Below are 22,088 nucleotides of genomic sequence, written 5' to 3'. Positions count from 1 at the left end.
TTTTTGTATTCAAGCACATATTCAGACACACTTCGGCCAAGTGTTGGGGAGACGTTTAGTTTTCAAAAAAGCATATGTTAATCCTGCAAGAAAGAGGAATGTTAGTTATGATTGATAAAAAAAAAAATTCCTTCACAATTATATATATTTTTTTACTGCAATTAAAGTAATATCAATTTAACTGATTGTCAAATTATACCATGCTTGATTAGTTATAATTCAGTCCAAAACTATTTGATTCATTAAAATCTAGTTGGTAGGTATTAATTTAATATTGTATATATATTAAAATATAGATTATTAAATAAATACTTTTATTCAGCAAGGATGCATGACAGAACAGACATTATAATGTTACAAAAACATCTATTTAAAATAAATGCTGTTTCTTTGTTTCTACAAAAAATAAGCAGCACAAATAAAACTGAAAGCTGGATTAATAGGTGCTTAAAATAATAATCTATAAATATATGAAATATGAGTAATATATAATCTTGATCAAAGGGAGTGAACAGTATAAGTGTAATGTGAAGGAGGTGGGTGGGTTTGGTGTGAGTTGACAATCGGAGGTTGTAATATAGGGTTGCAAGAGGCTGGTGAGTCAGCAGCTGTCTGTGACGGTAGTTTGGCCTGGACACCAGGGTCTCTCTAGGCCAGGCCGGGGGAGATGGGCCCTGTTTCTCCTTCCTTCTTTATTGATTTCCTCCATCACCGCGGCATGACGGATGCTCGGGCTGCACTGTCTGGAAGCTCCCTCTGGATCTGCAGGGATAGATTAGCCTTAACACTGCCCTCAGTTGACAGATGAAGAGAGAGAGAGAAATAGATTTAGGGAGATTGATTAGCTCTAATTATGTACTCTATTGCAATGTTTTCATGTTTTGATGACTTTAAAGGCTTAATGCTAGAACGAGCATCTTTCTTTCCTACAGTGTTTTAAAAGCAAAACAGTTAATCAAAAATCCGCTCATTCTATAGACTAGACAATGCAAAAATGTATCACATTTACTTCAGATTTGAATAATTTTTTGTATTGTTTTCAGGTTTTTTTTTTTTAATCTGTGTAATGCACTGAAAAAATAGGTGTAGAAATAATTTATCTGCAAAATTGCTTGTATCACAGTTAATTGCAAAGAATTGCAAGTTACACATTGAATTAAACATGGATTTTGAATTTGAAAGTCAGATTTTTTTATGTTCTTTTTTTTTTATTGTAAAACACTCAAATAATTAGTTTTATTTTCAACTTAAAAAAAAAAATACAATGTGGGCAAAAATGTAGGTGTGCCAATCCTTTTTTGCTTAAGCAATTTATGACCTTTAAATACCAACATTTTTAATATAAAATTCTTCGAACATCTCTGATCTAGTTGTGCTGATTCGTCTGTGGAAAAAAAAAGGTTTTATCAAATCTTTCATCAAAATGTTTCTCATTTTCTCCTGATTTTCTAGCCTGGAAATCCAGACCTAAATCTAAAAGATTAATGGTCTGGCGTCGCCTAATGAAAATCGCCCAGCTCGAGGGGCAGCACCAAGCGTGCATTGAAAATCTCACTGCACGCAATTGGATAACACTATGACCAATCACAACAATAAACCTCAGCTACCAGCGGAGCTAACCTTATTAGACATTCTCTGATTATACTCTTACCGTATCTGGTCGGCGAAACAACAAAAACGTCTTCTGTTCCTGTTTTAGATAAAAAGCCAAGTCTAACTCGTTCATTGTAGCGGCCAAAGCCGTTTCAAACGACTGGTGTTCATCCATAGCCATCTTGCAATGTTTACTAAGGACTTCGACGTCACAGCGCTGTCGTCATCTGTTTAGCTCACCTCTGGCCCGCCTATATCAGATAACCCAATGTGATTGGTGCAGCTCAGATCGAGGGGCATATTTAATGAGCATCATTATTCAACACCAGAGTAACTTGCTGAGCAAATTCAACTTGTGCTCTCGCGAGAAATCTGGATTACCAGGGTACTGATTTTCTCTAACTTCTCACAAACTAATCAAATCCTGATGCACAAGTCTTGTTGTACTTTATTCCAAACTGTATATTCAGTTTCTTGAAAAACGACATGAGTAAATGATGATCGAATTTTCATCTTTGGTTTAACTATCCCTTTAGATATTATATATAATATATATTATTATATAATTATCAACAATGTTAATATTGCTGGAGTTTTGGTTCAACCTTCCACCACTGTCAAAAACCTTGGTATAATCTTTGATTCCTCTCTTTCCTTCCTTCCACACATCTCCTCGCTCACTAAGTCTGCCTTCTTTCACCTTCGTAATATCGAGCGCTTATACGTCCATTTCTGAATATCATTGGCTACCCGTTCGCTTTCATATTCAATTCAAGATACTCCTTATCACATTCAAAGCACTCCATGGTCTTGCCCCCAACTATATTTCTGATCTCATCCATACCTACTCCCCAGTTCGCACACTTAGATCTTCCGATACCGGTCTGTTGACGATCCGTAGGCACAAACTATCATCGTTTGGTGGAAGGGCTTTTTGCACCGCTGCCCCAGCTCTTTGGAATTCTATTCCCCAACACATCCGCGACATGATTTCAAAACCCACCTTAAAACATATCTTTTTGCTACTTGTTTCCATGACTCCTGACTGATCTGATTTTTATGTATATGTACCTCTATCTACAGTATTATGTCATCCATCTCAGTTTATTTGTATCATTTCTATGTCATGTTTATTGGTACTTTATTGTAAAGCGACCTTGAGGATTCTGAAAGGCGCTATAAAAAATAAACGTATTATTATTATTATTAATACCAGTAATCTTAGCACCTTTGATACATTTGTTATCATTTCCATCTGTGTCTTTCATGGGATACTGTATTTCTGTGGAGGGCACTATGTGGCAAACGGCAGTTTTGTTCTTAGGAGTTGAGAGGCCAATTGGTCAGAAAGTTGCCTGCATCCTCTCACATGTGATTGACAGGTTGAGAGCTCTTACCCTGTAATGGTCTCCTCCCCAAAGCATGCTGGATTTAATGGCTTCTCTAACGACAGTACTTTTCTCCACTCCTGGGCCTCTGACACCTTTACGCATGAGAACGTCTCTGACCGTACCACCACCATCCGTCTCTGTGTAGTGAAGGGAAAAAGCGTTAGCGGACCATTGCTATTATGATTCGATAACAATCTCTGTGCTGATTTGACTAATAATGATGTTTTCATTAAGGTTTCATAATTCAGCAGGTTTACTATCTCGCACACAGCCCATAACCTCCTTTCTGTCGCATTCTCCATTATAGAGGAGATTAAGTACCTTTGCCCCTCATGGGGATTTTCATTAAAAATCTATACAGATAAGGTTTTGTTTTGAAAGGAGTGCTGTGGCGAGACAGAATGTGCTTCTGTGGGGGAATGTGCTTCTGTACCCGGGTTTTTGTTCACAGTGTTCTGTATTATAGTTCTAGATTATAGGATGGAAACATTATAGAGGAGAAAGTCTAAAAACAAATACAAAGGAATGAATAAATGGCATTCAGTATATTTTAATCTCAGTTGGGTTTTTCTGCAAGGCTAGTATTGATTACCAGTATGTTACATGGCCAACAATATGTCTTCTTATTATCCTTACAATTTACTTTTCCTTGCTAACATATTGGAAACTGTATTCTCTTGTGGAAGCAAATCACTTTATTCTGTTTGCCAAATATCTGGCAATGAGATTTTTCTCATTCTGTCACTTCTGGTCATTCTTTATATGTATATTAGGGCTTAATATTATTTTTTTTATATGGACTGGTTAACATGTACAAAATAATTTATGCCAATAATGTAGCCACTATAAGATTTATCATATTTTATCATATCATCTGGCTGATGCCCTTTAAATGTAAGTTTAAATGACTATAGTCTGCATTTCGACATTGTAAATAAGAAGAAATGTTTCTTGAGCACCAAATCAGAATTTTAGAATGATTTCTGAAGGATCATGTGACACTGAAGACTGGAGTAATGGCTGATAAAAAAATTGCTTTCCCATCGCATGAATATATGACATTTTAAAATATATTAAAATAGAAAACAATTATTTGAATTGTAACAATATTTCACAATATTACAGGCTTTACCGTATTTTTGATCAAATGAATCCAGCCTTGGTGAGCATAAGATAAAAAAAGTTTAGCACTTTTGGTTACTTTATATATAAAAACATTAATTTATATTAAATTGATTCACAGCCCTAATGTCCATGTTTTTTCCTCTTTGTTTTCCCCTTACTGACCCTCATGTATCCTTCACATCTTCCGTTCCACTCACTGTACTATTCCACATCATATCAGCAACTCTTATTAAGTATTCAGATCTTAAGGTGATTGTACGGGGGAACATCTGGCAGTAATGTGGAGCGGTGTCTTTAGTAAAAACAACACTCTGTTTAATTAATAATTGATCAGTACTCTCTCCTGGCACTTTAATGGCATGGCAGGACCTCAGGGATGCGGTTACCGCTTGAGTCAGTCAGGAGGAGGCAGATAAGGTGTCGAGGAGCTAAATGAGGGCCCGCTCTCTCAGAATCATGCTGTTTACGGTAGCCATGCTCTGGGGAGTAATAATGCATCTGTTGAGGTGTTGGCACCAGGCTTCTATGCCAGCATGTAGCGCACAATAACACCCATGTGCTTCTAGGAAAACACAGCCCTGTTCAGCAGACTGGAACCTTTTGCTTTCTGTTTCGAGCAGGTGATCTAAGTTGCTTACTTACGATGTTGAGATTTAGCAGTTATGTGCAGGTGTTTACAGTAAGACACAGCAATGCAGGTGAATATGTATGTATATGTGTATATATGTATATATATATACAGTATATATATATATATATATATATATATATATATATATATGTGTGTGTATATGTGTGTGTGTGTGTGTGTGTGTGTGTATTATATGTATGTTTCAAATATAACATGCATATTTGAATTGTGTATTTTAATTCATAATATCATGCATGCATACACACATTGATATACTTAATTTAAATAAGCATAAATTATAAATTATATATATATATATATATATATCAAATTTTGAATAACATATTTTATGTTTACATAATACATTATATAGCCTATTATTTTTATTAATATAATTCATTATGATAAAAAAAAATTGCTATTAAAACAGTTATTTATATTACATCTATATAACATTTATATATTGTGTATATTTGTATCTGTTCTAGAGAAACTCCTTGAGCCTGTTTGGCACGGTCCAGTAATCTCCACAGGCTAAATATTAAGCTCTTTTTGTTACAGCCTAGCCAAATATTAATGGACTTGAGAATCTCTTCAGCAGTGTGCGATTTGCTCAATGAGTATCCAAGTACGTCTAACTGACAGTTTTTGACATATGGATGAGGCACCACCCTCTCCTGCTGGACAAAACTCTTTCCCACTATCCATTCAGTCATCTTCCATTAATCTGTTTCTTTCAGTTGTGATGAGCGATATAATTTGAATCATCTCTCTGACTGCACAGAAGGGCTGTTTTTTGGTGCTCACCAGCTGCATCAGGGTCCCATGTGCTTTTAATATGTTCCACTGTCAGTCAGTTTGCCCCATTCTTAACCATGAGCTTATTAACATGTGAAGTGTATCACAGCTGGGCACCAGCACCAGCCATGATGAGAAAAACCTTCTCAGCAACCCTGCAGTCCGCTCATGCTCCCTTAGGTCCAGTCCAAAACAGGTCAAGATGTCTTTACTCGGTCAGTTAAAACACATACATCCACTAATGCTGATCGCTGAGGTGGAGCATAGACTTGGATGTGTGAGTGTTTTGTCAACATTTAGCCAGAGAATATATCGACTCCACGGCGGCCCAAGTGAAGCACTGATAAATCAATGATGCCATTAGTGCTGAGGTCCTTTTCTGGCTGCCTGATGTAAATGATGTCCAGTGTTGGTTTGGGGGAACTTTCCATTAGATATGTGTATTTTTGCCTGCTCTAAGCCACACCACCATAGCTTGGTGATTAATGGACTGGGGACCACAGGGACTAGGAGTGAATTTATTTCCATAAATGTGGATGCAGTAGATTATCTGATCTGAATTCCAATGACCAATGTGAACTTAGCATGCAATCACTAAAACTTAATTTAAAGTCAACTTGATATCAAAATTCGTCTTTTACTTTTTCAACACGTAATTCAGAACATATTAAAGAAGTTTGTACCCGTAATCTTTCATCTTCTACCTCTGAAATGACTGTTTAGCTGACTTTTCACCTCTTCCCCTTTAACCACCTGCAATATAGAGACCATTTTTCTCTATCCTATCAAATCATAAATAAACTCAAGTCGCGCCCTATATTTTTTCTTGTTTAATAAAACTTTGAAATGTCACCTTACTGCTGTAAAATGGCTAACCTCCCATTATAATGTTGACTTTAAAGAATGTTATTAGGAAACACTATGTTTAATGTTGCATTTCATTGTATTTTTAAAATAGGGGTGTGCGATATGCACTGTGTATGATAATATTGTGATTTAATAGTCTGTGTGTAAAAGTCTAAATGCCACTTCAGATGCAGCTTCTGTTTAATCTAAGAAGGATCTTATCAGTCAGGGATATTGTCATAGTTTGAGGAGCTGATCTTGATGGATTGGAGGACACTACAGCTTTCGTAATTATGATTCAGATGTGCTACACAAACACTGAACATTAGTGTATATATACTTCAACGAGAGAAATAATGTCACTGATGATCTCATCAGATTTATGGCTTTAAATGCACAGCGTCTTTGTGTTTTCTGCTGCCCAGAAATTGCTCTTCTTCAGTGGTCAATCTTGGAAAACTTCCATAGCTCATATATTTGGGTTTGTTTTGTTTCAAGACGCTCTAACACCATTTATTTACTCTCTTTTAGCGCGAGAAGAGAACGTGGCCACTTTCCGAGGTTCCGAGTACTTCTGCTACGATTTGTCTCAGAACCCCATCCAGAGTAGCAGTGATGAGATCACGTTGTCCTTCAAGACCTGGCAAAGAAATGGCCTTATCCTCCACACCGGCAAATCAGCAGACTACGTCAACCTGGCCCTGAAAGATGGAGCCGTATCGTTGGTCATCAACTTGGGTTCGGGAGCTTTCGAGGCCATTGTCGAGCCTGTCAATGGCAAATTCAACGACAATGCCTGGCATGACGTGAAAGTCACACGCAACCTCAGACAGGTAATGCTAAAACCTCAGACAGTTTATGCTAAAATCCAATTCAGAGTTAAGTGCTACTGTATATGTTTGAGTTAGCACTTTTGGTTACTTTAATTTCTTCGAGAATCGAGATGCTAATGCAACTATTTCTTCTCTGAGTTCTTCTACATTGCCTCGTGTTTTGCTTCCTCAGGCAGTTACCTCTGTCTGAAGCTATCAGTGGTGTGATGGCTTTAAGAGGCTGTCTCTCTCACCCCTCTAGATATTCACCTCACTTCTTCAAATAGTCTGTCTTATCAGGGCAGCGGGGAGAGGCTCCAACCAACCTCAACCGTTCCATTTACCCACAGCCAATCTTTGTGAACTGTTAAATCACTCCGGCACTGCATTTTAAAATATGTAAATATTTAGGGTGGTTTTGCCCCTCAGGAGTGAAAAGATGTCGCTTTTTGCGTGGGCATGTGGAGGTGTGAGTGCCCACAAGCACAAGCTATTTCAGCTCTGATCCACAAGGACTGTGACATTTTTTTATTTTTTTTTGCTTTGCTTTGTTTAATAGCTGTTTTACTATCACGCCAAGAACATGCATTAGAATTACCTTATACAGTTGCCTGCGGAAAGTCAAAAACCATATGAATCACAACAAAGAGCCAGCTAGATAGAGGTCACTATTCACGGTTATAGCAGAAAACAACACGTTATGAAACATTACATAAGAAGGAGCCTAAAAATTTAAGCTAGATTTGTTTTGACAAAGAAAAATACAGAACATTATTGCTGAAAAATACTGTATTCTGAATGGCTTTTTAAGTATCTGCTTCAGTGAGTATGTGCATTAAGATTAAGTAAGTGCAATTAAAAAAAAAAGTGATATGCCACAGACTCTGAAGAATCCGCTATATTTCTTTTTCTTTTCCACCTATTCTTACTCTCACTCATATACTTTATTTGTCTATGGATAACATTTGTTCAGAACCCAGACTAACCACTCATGAACCATTTACTAGATTCTTTAATTTACTAACCAGAACCTACACTAATGTGCTACTCATCATGACTTCATTCGAGTTTCATTTTATTAACAACCCTTTTTTACATTGTATAATTTCCTTTCTTCCCCTTTTCTCAAAGCATTCAGGTATTGGACACGCTATGGTAAACAAACTACATTGTCTGGTAGATATCATTCTCATTGTCCTTTTTTTGGGTTTACCGTGTGTTTCCTTGGCCCTCTTTCTCTTTTTTGGGGTTTCATGGCATCATAAATAAAATAAAAAACAGACTGGGGTTTGTATTTCGGGGATTTCCTTCTTTTTTATTTCAAATGTCCTCATCCCATTTTTCACCACAGCTTTACCGTCATTTTCCATCTTTCTTTCTTTGAACTTCCTCTACGACCTTTTTTTTTGTTTTTGGACGCTTTTTTTTTCTAAAGCGCTTTCTTTCTTTTTTTTTTAAATCAAATACTATAAGAAAACTGGCAGAAGCTTTCCTAAACAAAAAAGTGATGAAAACAACAGCATAAAAACAAAATAATAAAAAGCTACTTCAGCACTGGAGCTCTGACAGTTGATTCCAGTTGTTTGCGCATGCCGCACTGATCCGTTCATGCTGGATCAGTCCTTGTGTTACTAACACCACAACTCTTGTCTGAACAACCCACCATCTGCCCAGTGTCCTGTCCTGTCTGTATTGTGTTGAAGGTCATGACTTCCTGCGTCCTCCCTCATTGCTTTTGCTTTGGTCTCATATGTGCTGCCTTCCTTTGCATGTTGTCTCGGCTTGAAAAAGATGCATGCTTTAATGTTTGCAGTGGTTGTATACCTCACTATTGACATTTTATTAGTAAAAGACCATCTGACCTCTGTGTTGCATGCTCATTTGTGTGGTAGTATTAGCTCATTTTGGAAGCATGCATATATGTAAGTGTCAACTAACCCAGTGTGCACAGAATTTGAACCTAAAAACAAGCACAAGCAATTTGTCTGTAGTCTGGTTCCCAAACCAGAAAACCATTTCTAACACCATCAAAGATAAAGAAAATATGCCGGCAAAATATTTTCTTTACCTGTCCTTTGTATGTCTATGAATACTAGACAAGAACGGCCTACTCAAATCTTGACGTGCAGGTGTTTGGTGCACAATCAAAGACAAACAGCAACCAGCAAGACCGAAGCTAACCTATTCCTTGGTAGAATGGCCCTCACAGCCATGATGTTCATGAATGGAATTTTTTCCTCCCCTTTTGTCGTTCCTTTCAATCAGGTGACGATATCTGTGGATGGCATCTTGACCACTACAGGCTATACGCAGGAGGACTACACCATGCTGGGATCGGACGATTTCTTCTACGTTGGAGGAAGTCCAAGCACAGCGGACTTACCTGGGTCGCCTGTCAGCAACAATTTTATGGGTTGCCTGAAAGAGGTAGGTGGTCTGGACAAACCCCTTCCCGCTCTTTCATCTACATGCATCATATCATCATTTCCTTGTCTGGGCTGAGAGGGAACATGTTTGAATAGACCATCCGAGCAGAATAATAGATTCAGTACAGCTTAGCTTGTGAAAAGGATTGCGCAGACATCATAACCCGTGGTGTGTTTCTCTAATGAAATTCGCTGGAGTTATACGTTTCTTGCCCCGATGCGAAATTGTTTCAGGCATATTTAATTTGACTTTTCAATTGTGGTGAATCATTTGATTAAAGTTCTAGAGGCCAGAGAAGAAGCGAAGGTGATTGGATGAGATGAGACTTTGCATAATGATATGTATCATGCTGAAAAAGTGAACCCCAAAGAGATTCTAGTGAACAATTGGGCATGAAGACATCTGTCAATGCAAAATTAAAATGTTCCCACAAGCTGACTCTATAGGGCAAATCTCACAGAAAGTTATATTTTGCTTAAAGATAATGAATCCTGTTTGTAGGACCATTGGGTTTTAAATTATAAAGATATCTATACACAGTAGTCAACATTTGAAGTCGATCAAAACCTTTCATCAAAGTTATACATGAATTTTGAACAGTACCCGTTCTTGTCTTAGGACAACTTTGATTAACTTTTTTGATCCACTTCAAATGTTGACTACTGTATACATACAGTACATATATGCGTACATAACAGTAATGCAGTGTTAAACTTTTTAACTAAATTACTGATAAAAGTTTTAATTGTTGAAAGGTTTATTAATTTTGTCAATGATAACAAATACTGTAAACAAAAATTTAATTGTATTATTAAACTCTAATGATAATTATTACCTTTAATGAAGCTATCACTGCCATTTCCATCTCAGACCGGCCCTCCTATCACAGGGCTAAAGGCCTGTAATATCGGCGTTTGCAGAAAAAACTAATTTCATTCGCTCTTTACAGTGCTGAGTTTTGAAAAAACTGCTACCCTTGTCAGAGATTACAGTAATCAGTCTCATATGTGCTGCGATATCGCAAATGCTTACATAACCGTGCCCTAACCAGACCCGATGCGATAAGATTCCAGCGACAAATAATTTGTCTGTCTGCACTAGACGCGACTGCGAGAAGCGAGATGCGTAAAAATGAATCAAAACCTACTCTTCAGCCAATCAGAACAGCGTGTGGGTGGAGTCTCGCGGCAAGTGCACATCACCAGAGTAATCTTGACGGCAATCGCAAGAAAATGGATAAGTAGACTACATAATCAAATTCACAAATATTACACCATTTAAACATTATTCAAATACATAGGCTACTGAGTTACTAAAACAATCTCGGTCAAATAATACACTTGTTTGTTCACAGTTTGAACGTTCTTGTTTCCATTTGTTTACTTTCAAGATCTGAGGTGAATTATCCATTGTTGCTTTTGCAGCTACAAAGCTGAAAGCACTAAATGATATTCAAAGTCACATTACACACTTTTAACATTAAATAAAGCACATAACCAGTACCTGAGATTATCATTGCCACACTTTGTGTTTGTTGTTCCAGCCGCGACGTCGCAGAAAAAAAAAGAAACCGTTTCTAAAATAGAATCGCTGCGTGTCGTCGTTGCGGCTGTTTAGGACAAAATCTCTGATTAACATGGAAAAGATTCATTTTATCGCATGTCGCGGCGTCGCGTCGCGTGTAGTTAGGACACGGTGTAACACTGCTGTGTTTGATGGGTGAATTGGATGCTAAGAGCTGCTCAAGACGAGATATCAGAACTTTCCACCCAAGAATGGCCATAATGATAGATAGGCCTACGTTACCTATCATTCTCACAGTATGAGCCCAAGGATGAAACGTTTTTTTATACACTTCTCAGCTTGTTAAAGCCTCACATTTGATTTGGAAACTGATAATGGTATAGTCAGCATGGATCATGTGTTTCCATGGGTTCCAAACCTTGGGTTTGACCCAGATGACATGATCTTAAGGGTGGTGTATTGCATTTTTAGATGAGGTTGAGTGTAACGTTACCTAAAATGTCCAGACTCTAATCTTTGTAGTTGTGTTTGCAATTACTATAGTTACCGTAGAATAGTAAAAAACAAAAAACAACACCAAAACACACTAAAAACCTTCTTCCAAAAAGTCTAGTTTTATAATTTATACGTTTTCTATTTCGTTTTAATTATACAATATTATTATATTATATTATATTATTATACATTTTATTTTATGTTATGTTATTTTATATTAATTTCCATTTATTTTACTCATTCACTACACATTTTGATCTGCTCTGGGGGTGTTTTTGTAATGGTTAAACCTATGTGATATTGTCTTTTATTGGAAGTAGAGTGTAGAGTGTACCACCCTGTGGCACAGGATGCTTACTGCAGTCATTCTGCATTTGGCTATTTACTGTATATAGGACAGAGGTTACAAAAATGGTCTTAGCATAGAAAATCACTGGAAGATGAGCTGATTTCATAATTTTTGTAAGACAATGCCATATTTCAAAATTAAATGGATGACTAGCTTTTTTTAGCACAGATAACAAAGGTCTTTCTTTTGAAAGGTCTCTCAAATGAAACAGACTATTGTATAGATAGGTCATAGTCTTCCTCAGACCCACCTTGTGTCTGACTCTCAATCTGAGCGTGAAGGACAGTAATCAGGGTATGGCGGGGTGTGTGGCTGCACGGGGGTCTGCCAGCACTAATGACTGGATACTGAGCGTCCTCCACTGCCGAGCTGGAATCCGCTCCCTTCCTTTGTGCTCCGCCATCACAATCAGTTTCCAGAATGTGTGCATGGTGACTGTCATTTGTCACTTTGCTGGTCCGGCTGGATGAAACTGTCCCTGCTCTCTGGACATTTGCTCCAGAGCCAGCACCGCTCTATGGATTCGAGACAGGTCTGAGAGTTCTGATAGATAGGTTGCCCCAGCCTCTCCCTTTCTCTCTCTCTCTCATTCTCTATCCAGCAGATTTGTTTCAGTAAGCACCGCAGGACTGTTAATATTTGGCAAAAGCTTAGAGCTTGAATACTGGCCAGCCTGAAACAGCAGGAGGGGTCTCTGTCTTCTATATCAGTCAAGTAGTGTTCAAACTAAATGGATATGTATCTTAGATATTTTAAAATATGTTGGTGAAATAAAACACTGCATCACTTCAAAATGTAAAAAAATTCTGTCATCATTTACTCACCTTCATGTCATTCCAAACCTGTGTGAGTTTTTTCTTCTTCTGTGGAACATAAAAGAAGACAATTTGAGCAGGGTTGTTATTGTTAACTAAAACTATTATTAGTAGTATTATTAAGTGTGCCTGCTGAAAGCAGCACACTAAAGGCCTTATTATACTTCTGCGTCGGACCTACGCCGGAGCCTATACGCCGTAGGCAACGTGTTGGTTTTAATTTATACTTCTGTGTTGTTGTCCGCGTTGACGCGCACCTAGGGAGCATGTGAAACCCCGAGGGAGGGGTTCTGGCAGACCAATCACAGCGCTGGCGTCCGCGTAGAATTGACGCGTTGTTACATTTTTGGAGAGGTGCACGTCAGGTTACGCCGTAGGGTACGCGCACTACACACAGCCTACGACGTAGCTACGGCGGCAGTTCGACGCAGAAGTATAAATAGGCCTTTAATGTTCTTCTTAAGTTTTCTTATTCTTATTCTTATTATTCCCGGGAGATAAATTTTGGCCAGCTCCTGCGCCTAGGCCCTTTGAGACACCGTTCCAACTTTAAAACGTCCGGTCAGTACCGGTGTAAGTTGCTCGCGAAGATGACATCACGAGTCCATGTCGTTTGTCCGCCATATTGGATTGAACAGAAAGCGAAATTTTCACAGGTCACAAATTTGGTCCGAACTTCACGAAACTGGACGTACCTGATCCTTGGACCAAGCCTCACAAAAGTTACTAGAAGGATTTTTGATTTTCGGAAGCGTTTGCCCGTCACAGCCAAACGAAATCAGCGGCGTAGTCGCCAAAACAGGAAGTAGTTCATATTTCAGGAACGCTGTCACGTATCGAAACTAAACTTTGTACATTAACTCGAGACTCCAATGTGAGGATGTACAAGATAAAAATAAAAAATAAAAACATTCCAAAATTTTACATCATTTGGCACTTACATGGGTCACGGGGGGATCTAAAGATTATGGGGGGGGGGGGTAACTTTTGATGCATCGGTCTAATTTAATCATCTTCATTTATTAATATCTACAGATTTGTATGCATGAATTGTGCATTTCCAGTTCTCAAAACAGTTAATAACAAAACAAAACAAAACTTTATACAAAATACATCATCATGATCATGCTCTTCTTCGCTAACCGAACAATTCATTGTCTGTGGCTGTGTTTGTGCGCGTGGGAAATATGCTGCGCATAACAATAGAAAACAAGGAGAAACGCGCAGTCACATGCTCAAACAATCAACAACGTCGCTCTAGATGTGTAAAAACAAGTGGAAAGCGCGAGCGCGCCGCTGTCTCCTATCCACAAGCGTTTGCTCTCCCGTGGCGTCTGCCGTTGCTATGCAACCATGAACTGCGCTCTCCATGATGACAAAGTATCAGCAAAAGATTAATAGATTTCTAGACCTTGCATTAGCTTTACTACTAGATATATTTATGGAGATGAAAAATAATAAGGCGCCCTGTACAGCTATGATCAGCTGTTCGGCCGGACATTCAATGTTGTTACGCTGCAAGCTGATCAGTTGGCTCGTTGCTGCCGCGCTCTATCACTCGCACACCATAAAGAGCAAATTGTTTTTTAATGTTTCAATTTCGTGATTAAAATGACATAATTTGGAAGTGGATAATTTCTTCACAAACAGCTCATTATGACTCAATGTTAGAATGCTGCACCTACACTCGATAGTGTGAATAAGATCAGCGCAACGCAGACCACTGCACTGACAGCGTGAAACATATGATCTGTCTACGGCCAGGGCTCAGCGGAAGACAGAGAATGCCGGTCCAGCGCTGATTGAGGAATTAAATTCGAAAATAAAAGACAGTTTGACATCTTTTTTCTCGCATCTGTGAATTTATTTTTTAATCATTTGCTCTGAGATGAAGCGAATATATTTGTGCAGGAATTTCTCGCACTATAAAAGCTAACCTTGCAGGAATGGTTTAAATTATGCGCAATCCCCACATTCCCGCACCGAAATTCAAGCCCTGAAATGGCAGCGGGATGTGTAACTCTAGCATATGGCGCATATGTTATATAAAGTTAGGCAAGGCCAAACAGCGTTATCCATGTTGTTGCGATTGCATCGCTATAGTAAGCTAATAGTGAAACTGATAGCGTTTTTCATTTAATTGCAATATGAGGACTGACGGTAGGCTATAAAAATCAGCGTTTCTGTGTAGGTGATGACAACCATCTTGACAGCAGCAATCAAAGCATCGCGGTAATTACGGTAGACCTTAATTTGAGATAGTAAATTTGTTCCTAATCAAAGGGAACACTCAACCACAGAACAGCTGGGTGAGTTTTGTATTGGCTTATTGGATACAGTAAATGAAGACTGTCAACTTCTTTTCAATACTATTTCATCACCCAAAACACTCCCACTCTCTGCTGTATAACCAAATATTTCAAAACCAACAACCAAGCCACATAAACAATGCCATTGGCACTAGTCTACATTGCAGACATGTCTCTTAATGCACATAACTTTTCACCTTTTTGCACAATCTTGAAAAAAGTACTATTGTTGAAATTCTTCAAACTTCAACGCACTCTTAATCCACTACCTGCTCACGTTAGTGAACCGCACCCGAGCAAGCACACTTTGCAGTTCCTCCGGAAATGCATTCTAGTTATTATTTGGTAATTGAAATGAAGCTGATATAAAATTAAATATAAATACTGAGGGGAAAAAACTTAGAAATGTTAATTAAAATGACAAAGTTGCCTTGGCAACTAAAACAAACAATAAGTTTAATTTTAAATAAGTTTGTTAAAGTTCTAAAATTACTAAACTAAAACTGAAATAAAAATGATTGAAATCAATACTAATAAAATGCAAAAGCACATAACAAAATTAATACAACTGAAAGTAAAATTAAAATAGAATGAAGAATATGCCAAATTAAAATATGAAATATTCCAAAATTCTTCAAAGATCTTGTTTTATTCTATGCAGAAGAAAGTAAACCGTACAGGTTTTACATCACGAGAGTAAATGATGAAAGAATTTTTTGTTTTTGTGTGAACTATCAGAAATGGCTAGCAACAATAAGCTGATGATAATTATTCCCATAGGTCACGTGGCTATAAGTTCTTTGTGAAAGTAGAGATTGTAGGTTTCTTATGTTAGCAAGTATATTTATGTGTATAAATTAAATGTAGATTCACCCTTATTAAAGCTGTTAAAGTTATTCAGTCATGAACATTGAGTGATTTTTCTTTTTTGTTTGAATAAAATTAAAGGGTTAGTTCACCCAAAAATGAAATAACTGTCATTAATTACTCAACCTCATGTGGTTCCAGACCCGTAAGACTTTCGTTCATCTTCGGAATACAAATAAAGATATTTTTGATGAAATCCGAGAGCTTTCTGTCCCTCCCATAGGCAGCAACGTCATTGCAACTTTCAAGGCCCAGAAAGGTAGTAAAGACATTGTTAAAATAGTCTATGTGACTACAGTGGTTCAACCTTAATGTTATGAAACGACGAGAATACTTTTTGTGCGCAAAAACAAAACATAAATAACAACTTTATTCTGATGTAGAACTTAGAAGCGCTGCACTGTGCTTACTAGATCAGCAGCGTAGTAGTCTGACACAGACGAGAAGAAATTGTTAAATAAAGTAATTATTTTTGTTTTGTTTTTGTGCCTAAAGAATTCTTGTCGCTCCATAACATTAGGGTTGAACCAATGTCTTTAATACCTTTCTGGGCCTTTGGCTTTGCTGCCTATGGGAGGAACAGAACGCTCACGGATTTCATTAAAAATATCTTAATTCGTGTTCCGAAGATGAACGAAGGTCATGTGGGTTTGGAACGACATGAGGGTGAGTACTTAATGACAGAATTTTCATTTTTGGGTGAACTAACCCTTTAATGACGGACAGCAACAGGTTTGTTAGGCTTCTGTCACTTTAAGACCGAATCCACGGATCCAATACACTTATACACATCCGATATTCTCCCAACTGTTTACGTTCACTTAAGACATAGGCTACCCATCTGTTTAAGTGAATACTCACCAAAACGGACATTATGACATAATTGTGTGTATTTGTCCGTTCAATCGCGAAAAAACTCAAAAGAGTCTATATTTACTGACATATCGCTTGAGACTTACTGATATAAATATTATAATTAAATTAAATTTGGAGTACTTTTTTATTGCACAATGCCCATTTCTTAATATTAAGCCTAAAATGTGTTTAATATCACTGTTAGTAAGAATAGTATTATTACTGTATGATTTAAATGCAATATATTTAAAGTGTACCTAAAATATGCTTGCAATTGTTCCATTTTAGCATAATTAAATATTTTAGCATAATTAAAGTATATCTTTAATTGGACCTCAGCACTACTTCTGGATAACTAAAGTGCATCAAGTACAAAATTAGTTATTGTAATTTAGCATACTTTAAGTATACCAATTTAGAATACCAAAAGGACAATTGCAGGGTATCTATCTATCTATAAATTACAGGAACGTCTGTCTGTCTGTGTGTCTGTTATTCGCATATCTCTCAAACCATTAGTCCGATGGATTTCAAACTTGACAGGTGTCTTGCTACGGGCACAAGTGCGTGCAGTGTCAAGTTTGACGTTGTTTGAATAAGAAATGCAAAAGATATAGTTAAATATATTGGTAAAAGAAGCACACATTGGCTTTTGCCGCTCTAGACGCTGGCCACTCCCCCTCTCCCTCTCACACTGCACACTGAGTGAGCACAGCGCAGGACCAGAGGCCACTCCCCCTTTCACACTGACACTGAGTGAGCACAGCGCAGGACCAGAGGCCACTCCCCCTCTCACACTGCACACTGAGTGAGCACAGCGCAGGACCAGAGGCCACTCCCCCTCTCACACTGACACTGAGTGAGCACAGCGCAGGACCAGAGGCCACTCCCCCTCTCACACTGACACTGAGTGAGCACAGCGCAGGACCAGAGGCCACTCCCCCTCTCACACTGCACACTGAGTGAGCACAGCGCAGGACCAGAGGCCACTCCCCCTCTCACACTGACACTGAGTGAGCACAGCGCAGGACCAGAGGCCACTCCCCCTCTCACACTGACACTGAGTGAGCACAGCGCAGGACCAGAGGCCACTCCCCCTCTCACACTGCACACTGAGTGAGCACAGCGCAGGACCAGAGGCCACTCCCCCTTTCACACTGACACTGAGTGAGCACAGCGCAGGACCAGAGGCCACTCCCCCTCTCACACTGCACACTGAGTGAGCACAGCGCAGGACCAGAGACACAGAGGGTCGAAGAAAGCAGCGGAGCTTAAGTAGCACTTTCTCGGAGTTCACTGTGTAGCCTGCTCCCTGAATCGTCGCGCTTATTCATTTGTGGATGTTAACTGAATCTGTAAGTCAGCTACACTGTTTACTTCTGAAAATTATATTTTATTCTGGTGCGCGTTATCGTTACCGTGTAATAGTAGCCTATGCTATTCACCAACTAAGCATATCCTATTCGGTGCGTTCACAGTCTCTTTCACGGCCATCATTTGTAGTAGCCTATTCACAAACTGTTTGCTCAAGCATAGCCTGATCTCAATACTAAGTTATTACTGTGTCATGCGCTGAAGTTAGCCTGTAACTATGTGATGTTGAATATGCAATGTTAAATAGTTGCCCTGCCTATTCAACAGGATAGCTCATGTAGGCTATGCAGGCTTTAACGAGGTTAACTCTCCTCTTACCGATCGTGACGGCAAATCCCCATATCCTTACTGTACACCATACCACTTCATTAACTGTATACTACTGTCTACACTGCACTATATGTCATATACTGTTTATACTGCACTACCTGTCTATACTGTTCACTTTGCACTTTTCTGCATTTTTGCACTTCTGGTTAGACGCTAACTGCCTTTCATTGTCTCTATAATTGTAATCTGCACAATGACAACAAAGTTTAAACTAATGGAAATCTAATCTAATCTAAACTCCTGCTACCTGTAAACAGATACCCAAATACATGTCACCTAATATCACCAATATAAATTGGTTTGCAACCATGTAGTTCAATTTTCCATATTTATTGTATGTCATGATGTCAGTATCAGTATTTGCTTTCTACCATGCACAAATAAAAATGTCACTGAACTTTTGCTGTGTAATTGTAACAATGAGCACTCAAACACATCAATTACTAAACACACACACAAAAACTGATTTTGCACGGGCACTGCACTAGTTTATATTAAGTACATACATATGTAAATCTATTTGTATTATACTTTCCCTGAATTTCAAATATATTTTAATATATTTATTTTTATAACATTTTTGTCTTGTTTTTATTCTTTGATGAAAATGACGATAGATCGTTTTTCTCATTCAAAACGGGTTTTTATTTGGTTATCATCTTGTTTTCGTCAGTGAAATAATGGCGTTGATGAAAATTGACAAATTATTCGTCAACGAAATGAACACTGTGTGGTTGGTTATGATTCTAAGCTGCAAACCAGACCAGATGCTATTATGCCAATAGTCAAATGTCTGGCTGAGCGAGTCTTGACCTGTTAGCCTGACCATGTCCAACTAGGCCATCTAGACCTTTCTGCACCTCATTGCCCCGAGCTCCCATGCAAAACATCCACAAAGGGCCACCTGGCATGCTTGACTAGTAAATAATCAATACCGATTTCCAAATGTTCTCCCTTGTTTGACCTGGGGGCTATTAATTCTTTGAGAGTGGTGGGTAGGCACTGTAGACAGAGATTTATAGTAGAAGCAGACAGCTGTGGATGATGAATGCAGGTGTCACTACAGGCCCAGCACAGGCAGTGAGGAGGCCGCGGGCACGAGGAGGACCCTGAAAATGTGCATAGCTGCTCTTCCAGTTCTCAGCTCAACAGCATGGGCACTACAACAGAACCTTAGCGTCAAACTCAAGCAGATGCCCCTTTACTTATCTCAAGCTCATTACTGTTAGTGAGAGTAGACAGCATTGATTTAATGTACTGTCTTTCACAACCCAGACTTCTAATTCACTGGAGTTTTGTGGAAAGATATATTTCAGCAGAATTGACACACAGCAGGAGCACAATAATACAATATATTAAATGGACTGCACTTCAGATAACACATGAGCTCTTTTCCTAAACCTACTAAGTTCACTTGCTGCCTACTGTCTGCTTAGGCAGCATCATAACTTCACAAGTCACCAATTTAGATTGCTCTACATAGCAATCTACATCTCTGTACATCACACAGATATTGCTCTTCCAATTGGCTCCATTTGATTCTAATTTGATTGTTTTGTTTGTTTGTTTTTTCATGAAGCTTAGTGTAGTGCATTCTAGAATTGTCTTAGACATAAAGTGTGCGATGCTGCCATAAAATTTGGCCTAAACAAATTATAGTGTCTACTCTCACTAACGTTTATTATACCATGGGTTTTTATCAAACTTTTTATCAGAAGCTTTGGGAAGAACATATTGCTTCTCTGATTGTAAATAGCTTAGCTGTACAGCATGGACTTACATACAAAAGATCGCTCAATCTATCCTTTTTTTTTGTTTCTCTTTTTTGAGTCTGCAAGGCAAGATAACAACCTGATGAAATTTTTAGTCCATCCACACACTCAAACGGATTTCTTTCTGTGTCTGGAACCAGTCAATCCTTACGTTCCCTTGCGGCCGAATCCATAAAAATGAGATAGACAGATCCTTGGTGTGAGTCTTCTCATGTCTATCTATAGGTGGAGTCTCAGTTACAGCTGCTTGCTTTCCCTTCAAACTACATTCCAGGTGTTGTTAGATAAAAGCTTGGCATTATATTCAAATGTCAGATTTCTATGGACACTCTATTCTAGTAACCCTTCTGTTCTCCCAGGGGAACAAATATTTGTTCTCAGTTGAAATGCTTATTTTGTATGAGTGACATTTTTTGCTTTTCTTCTATGGTTTGCACCATGCTCCAAAAGTCAATTAATGCAATTAAAGAATATTTCAGTGAAGAGGTTTAACGGTTTAGACAACTTAAATGTGGTTTTCGAGCTAGGTTACAGAATCAAGACTCTGGGAAGGGTGTGGATATTTCACATCTATGAGTGGCTCATCAGCTGAATTAACTGGCTGACATTTTATGGGCCGCCTGAACGCATCAAAATGACAATGCCAAAGAATGGACCAAATTGCAGAGTATCAATTTGTATCAGAGACTATGGCTGCCCCTGATGTTGTGGACAATTTGCAAGATGAAACTTGATTTAGGTGATGAAAAATGCACCAGACAAGATAAATAGAAATGATAATGTTACAAATAACAGCAATCATTGTCTAATCAGTGTCTGGCAGTTTTCAGTCATGTTGAAATCCTCAAGGTCAAATTCGGGCCTATGATATGCATGCAGGGATTCTCTGTTGAGTATACAATCTTTCTCTTTCTTATATTAAATTGTGTGTGTGTGTGTGTGTGTGTGTGTGTGTGTGTGTGTGTGTGTGTGTGTGTGTGTGTGTGTGTGTGTGTGTGTGTGTGTGTGTGTGTGTGTGTGTGTGTGTATGAATTTCAATAATTGTAGTTGATATAATATGTGACCCTGGATGACAAAACCAGTCACATGGGTAAATTTTTTGAACTTGAGATTTGTACATCATCTTAAAGCTGAATAAATAAGCTTTCCATTGACGTATGGTTTGTTATGATAGGACAATATTTGGACGAGATACAACTATTTGAAAATCTGGAATCTGAGGGTGCAAAAAAAAATCTAAAGATTGAGAATATTGCCTTTAAAGTTGTCCATTTATGTTCGCGATTGTGCTGCATTCACTCACAAAAATAAATGTTTTATATATTTACGGTAGGAAATTTACAAAATATCTTCATGGAACATGATCTCTACTTAATATTCTAATGATTTTTGGCATAAAAGAAAAATCTATAATTTTGACCCATACAATGTATTGTTGGCTATTGCCACAAATATACCCGTGCTACTTATGACTGGTTTTGTAATCCAGGGTCACATATAGTTGATTTTAAGAAAACACAGTCTATATATGTTGCACCATCACAACAATATTTGAGACATGGAGTTCTATAATATACACTACCCACATATTTTAGACCAATAAGTGCTTGGAATGTCTCTGATTGTGCAGGTGAAGTAATCTTACCTTCATGATGTAAGAGTTTTAACAGAGCCTGGTACGTCAATCTATCTGACAGCACCATGATGGTTTACAGAGGGAAAATACTGTTTTTGAAAGAACAATAAGAGTCCTCAGCTAGCAGTTTTAGTCTTGT

At 38.2% G+C, this 22,088-nt stretch overlaps 1 protein-coding gene across 20 annotated transcripts in view; it reads left to right on the top strand.

The window, feature by feature from the left end:
* nrxn3a (neurexin 3a) overlaps positions 1 to 22,088 on the top strand; it is a 759,351-nt gene that overhangs the window by 49,505 nt on the left and 687,758 nt on the right. For all 20 annotated transcript variants that reach the window (XR_014625664.1, XR_014625665.1, XR_014625666.1 and 17 more), the window contains 2 exons: positions 6,916 to 7,217; positions 9,462 to 9,623. Coding sequence is in view for 14 of the 20 variants with exons in the window: in XM_084392521.1 (XP_084248647.1) it covers positions 6,916 to 7,217; positions 9,462 to 9,623 (464 nt within the window). In the remaining 6 variants the exon portion in view is untranslated. The remainder of the gene's footprint in view (positions 1 to 6,915; positions 7,218 to 9,461; positions 9,624 to 22,088) is intronic.

The sequence above is a fragment of the Rutilus rutilus genome (assembly GCF_951802725.1).
Source record: "Rutilus rutilus genome assembly, chromosome: 21".
Classification (NCBI taxonomy): Eukaryota; Metazoa; Chordata; class Actinopteri; order Cypriniformes; family Leuciscidae; genus Rutilus; species Rutilus rutilus.
This window is presented reverse-complemented; position numbering and strand designations above follow the sequence as displayed.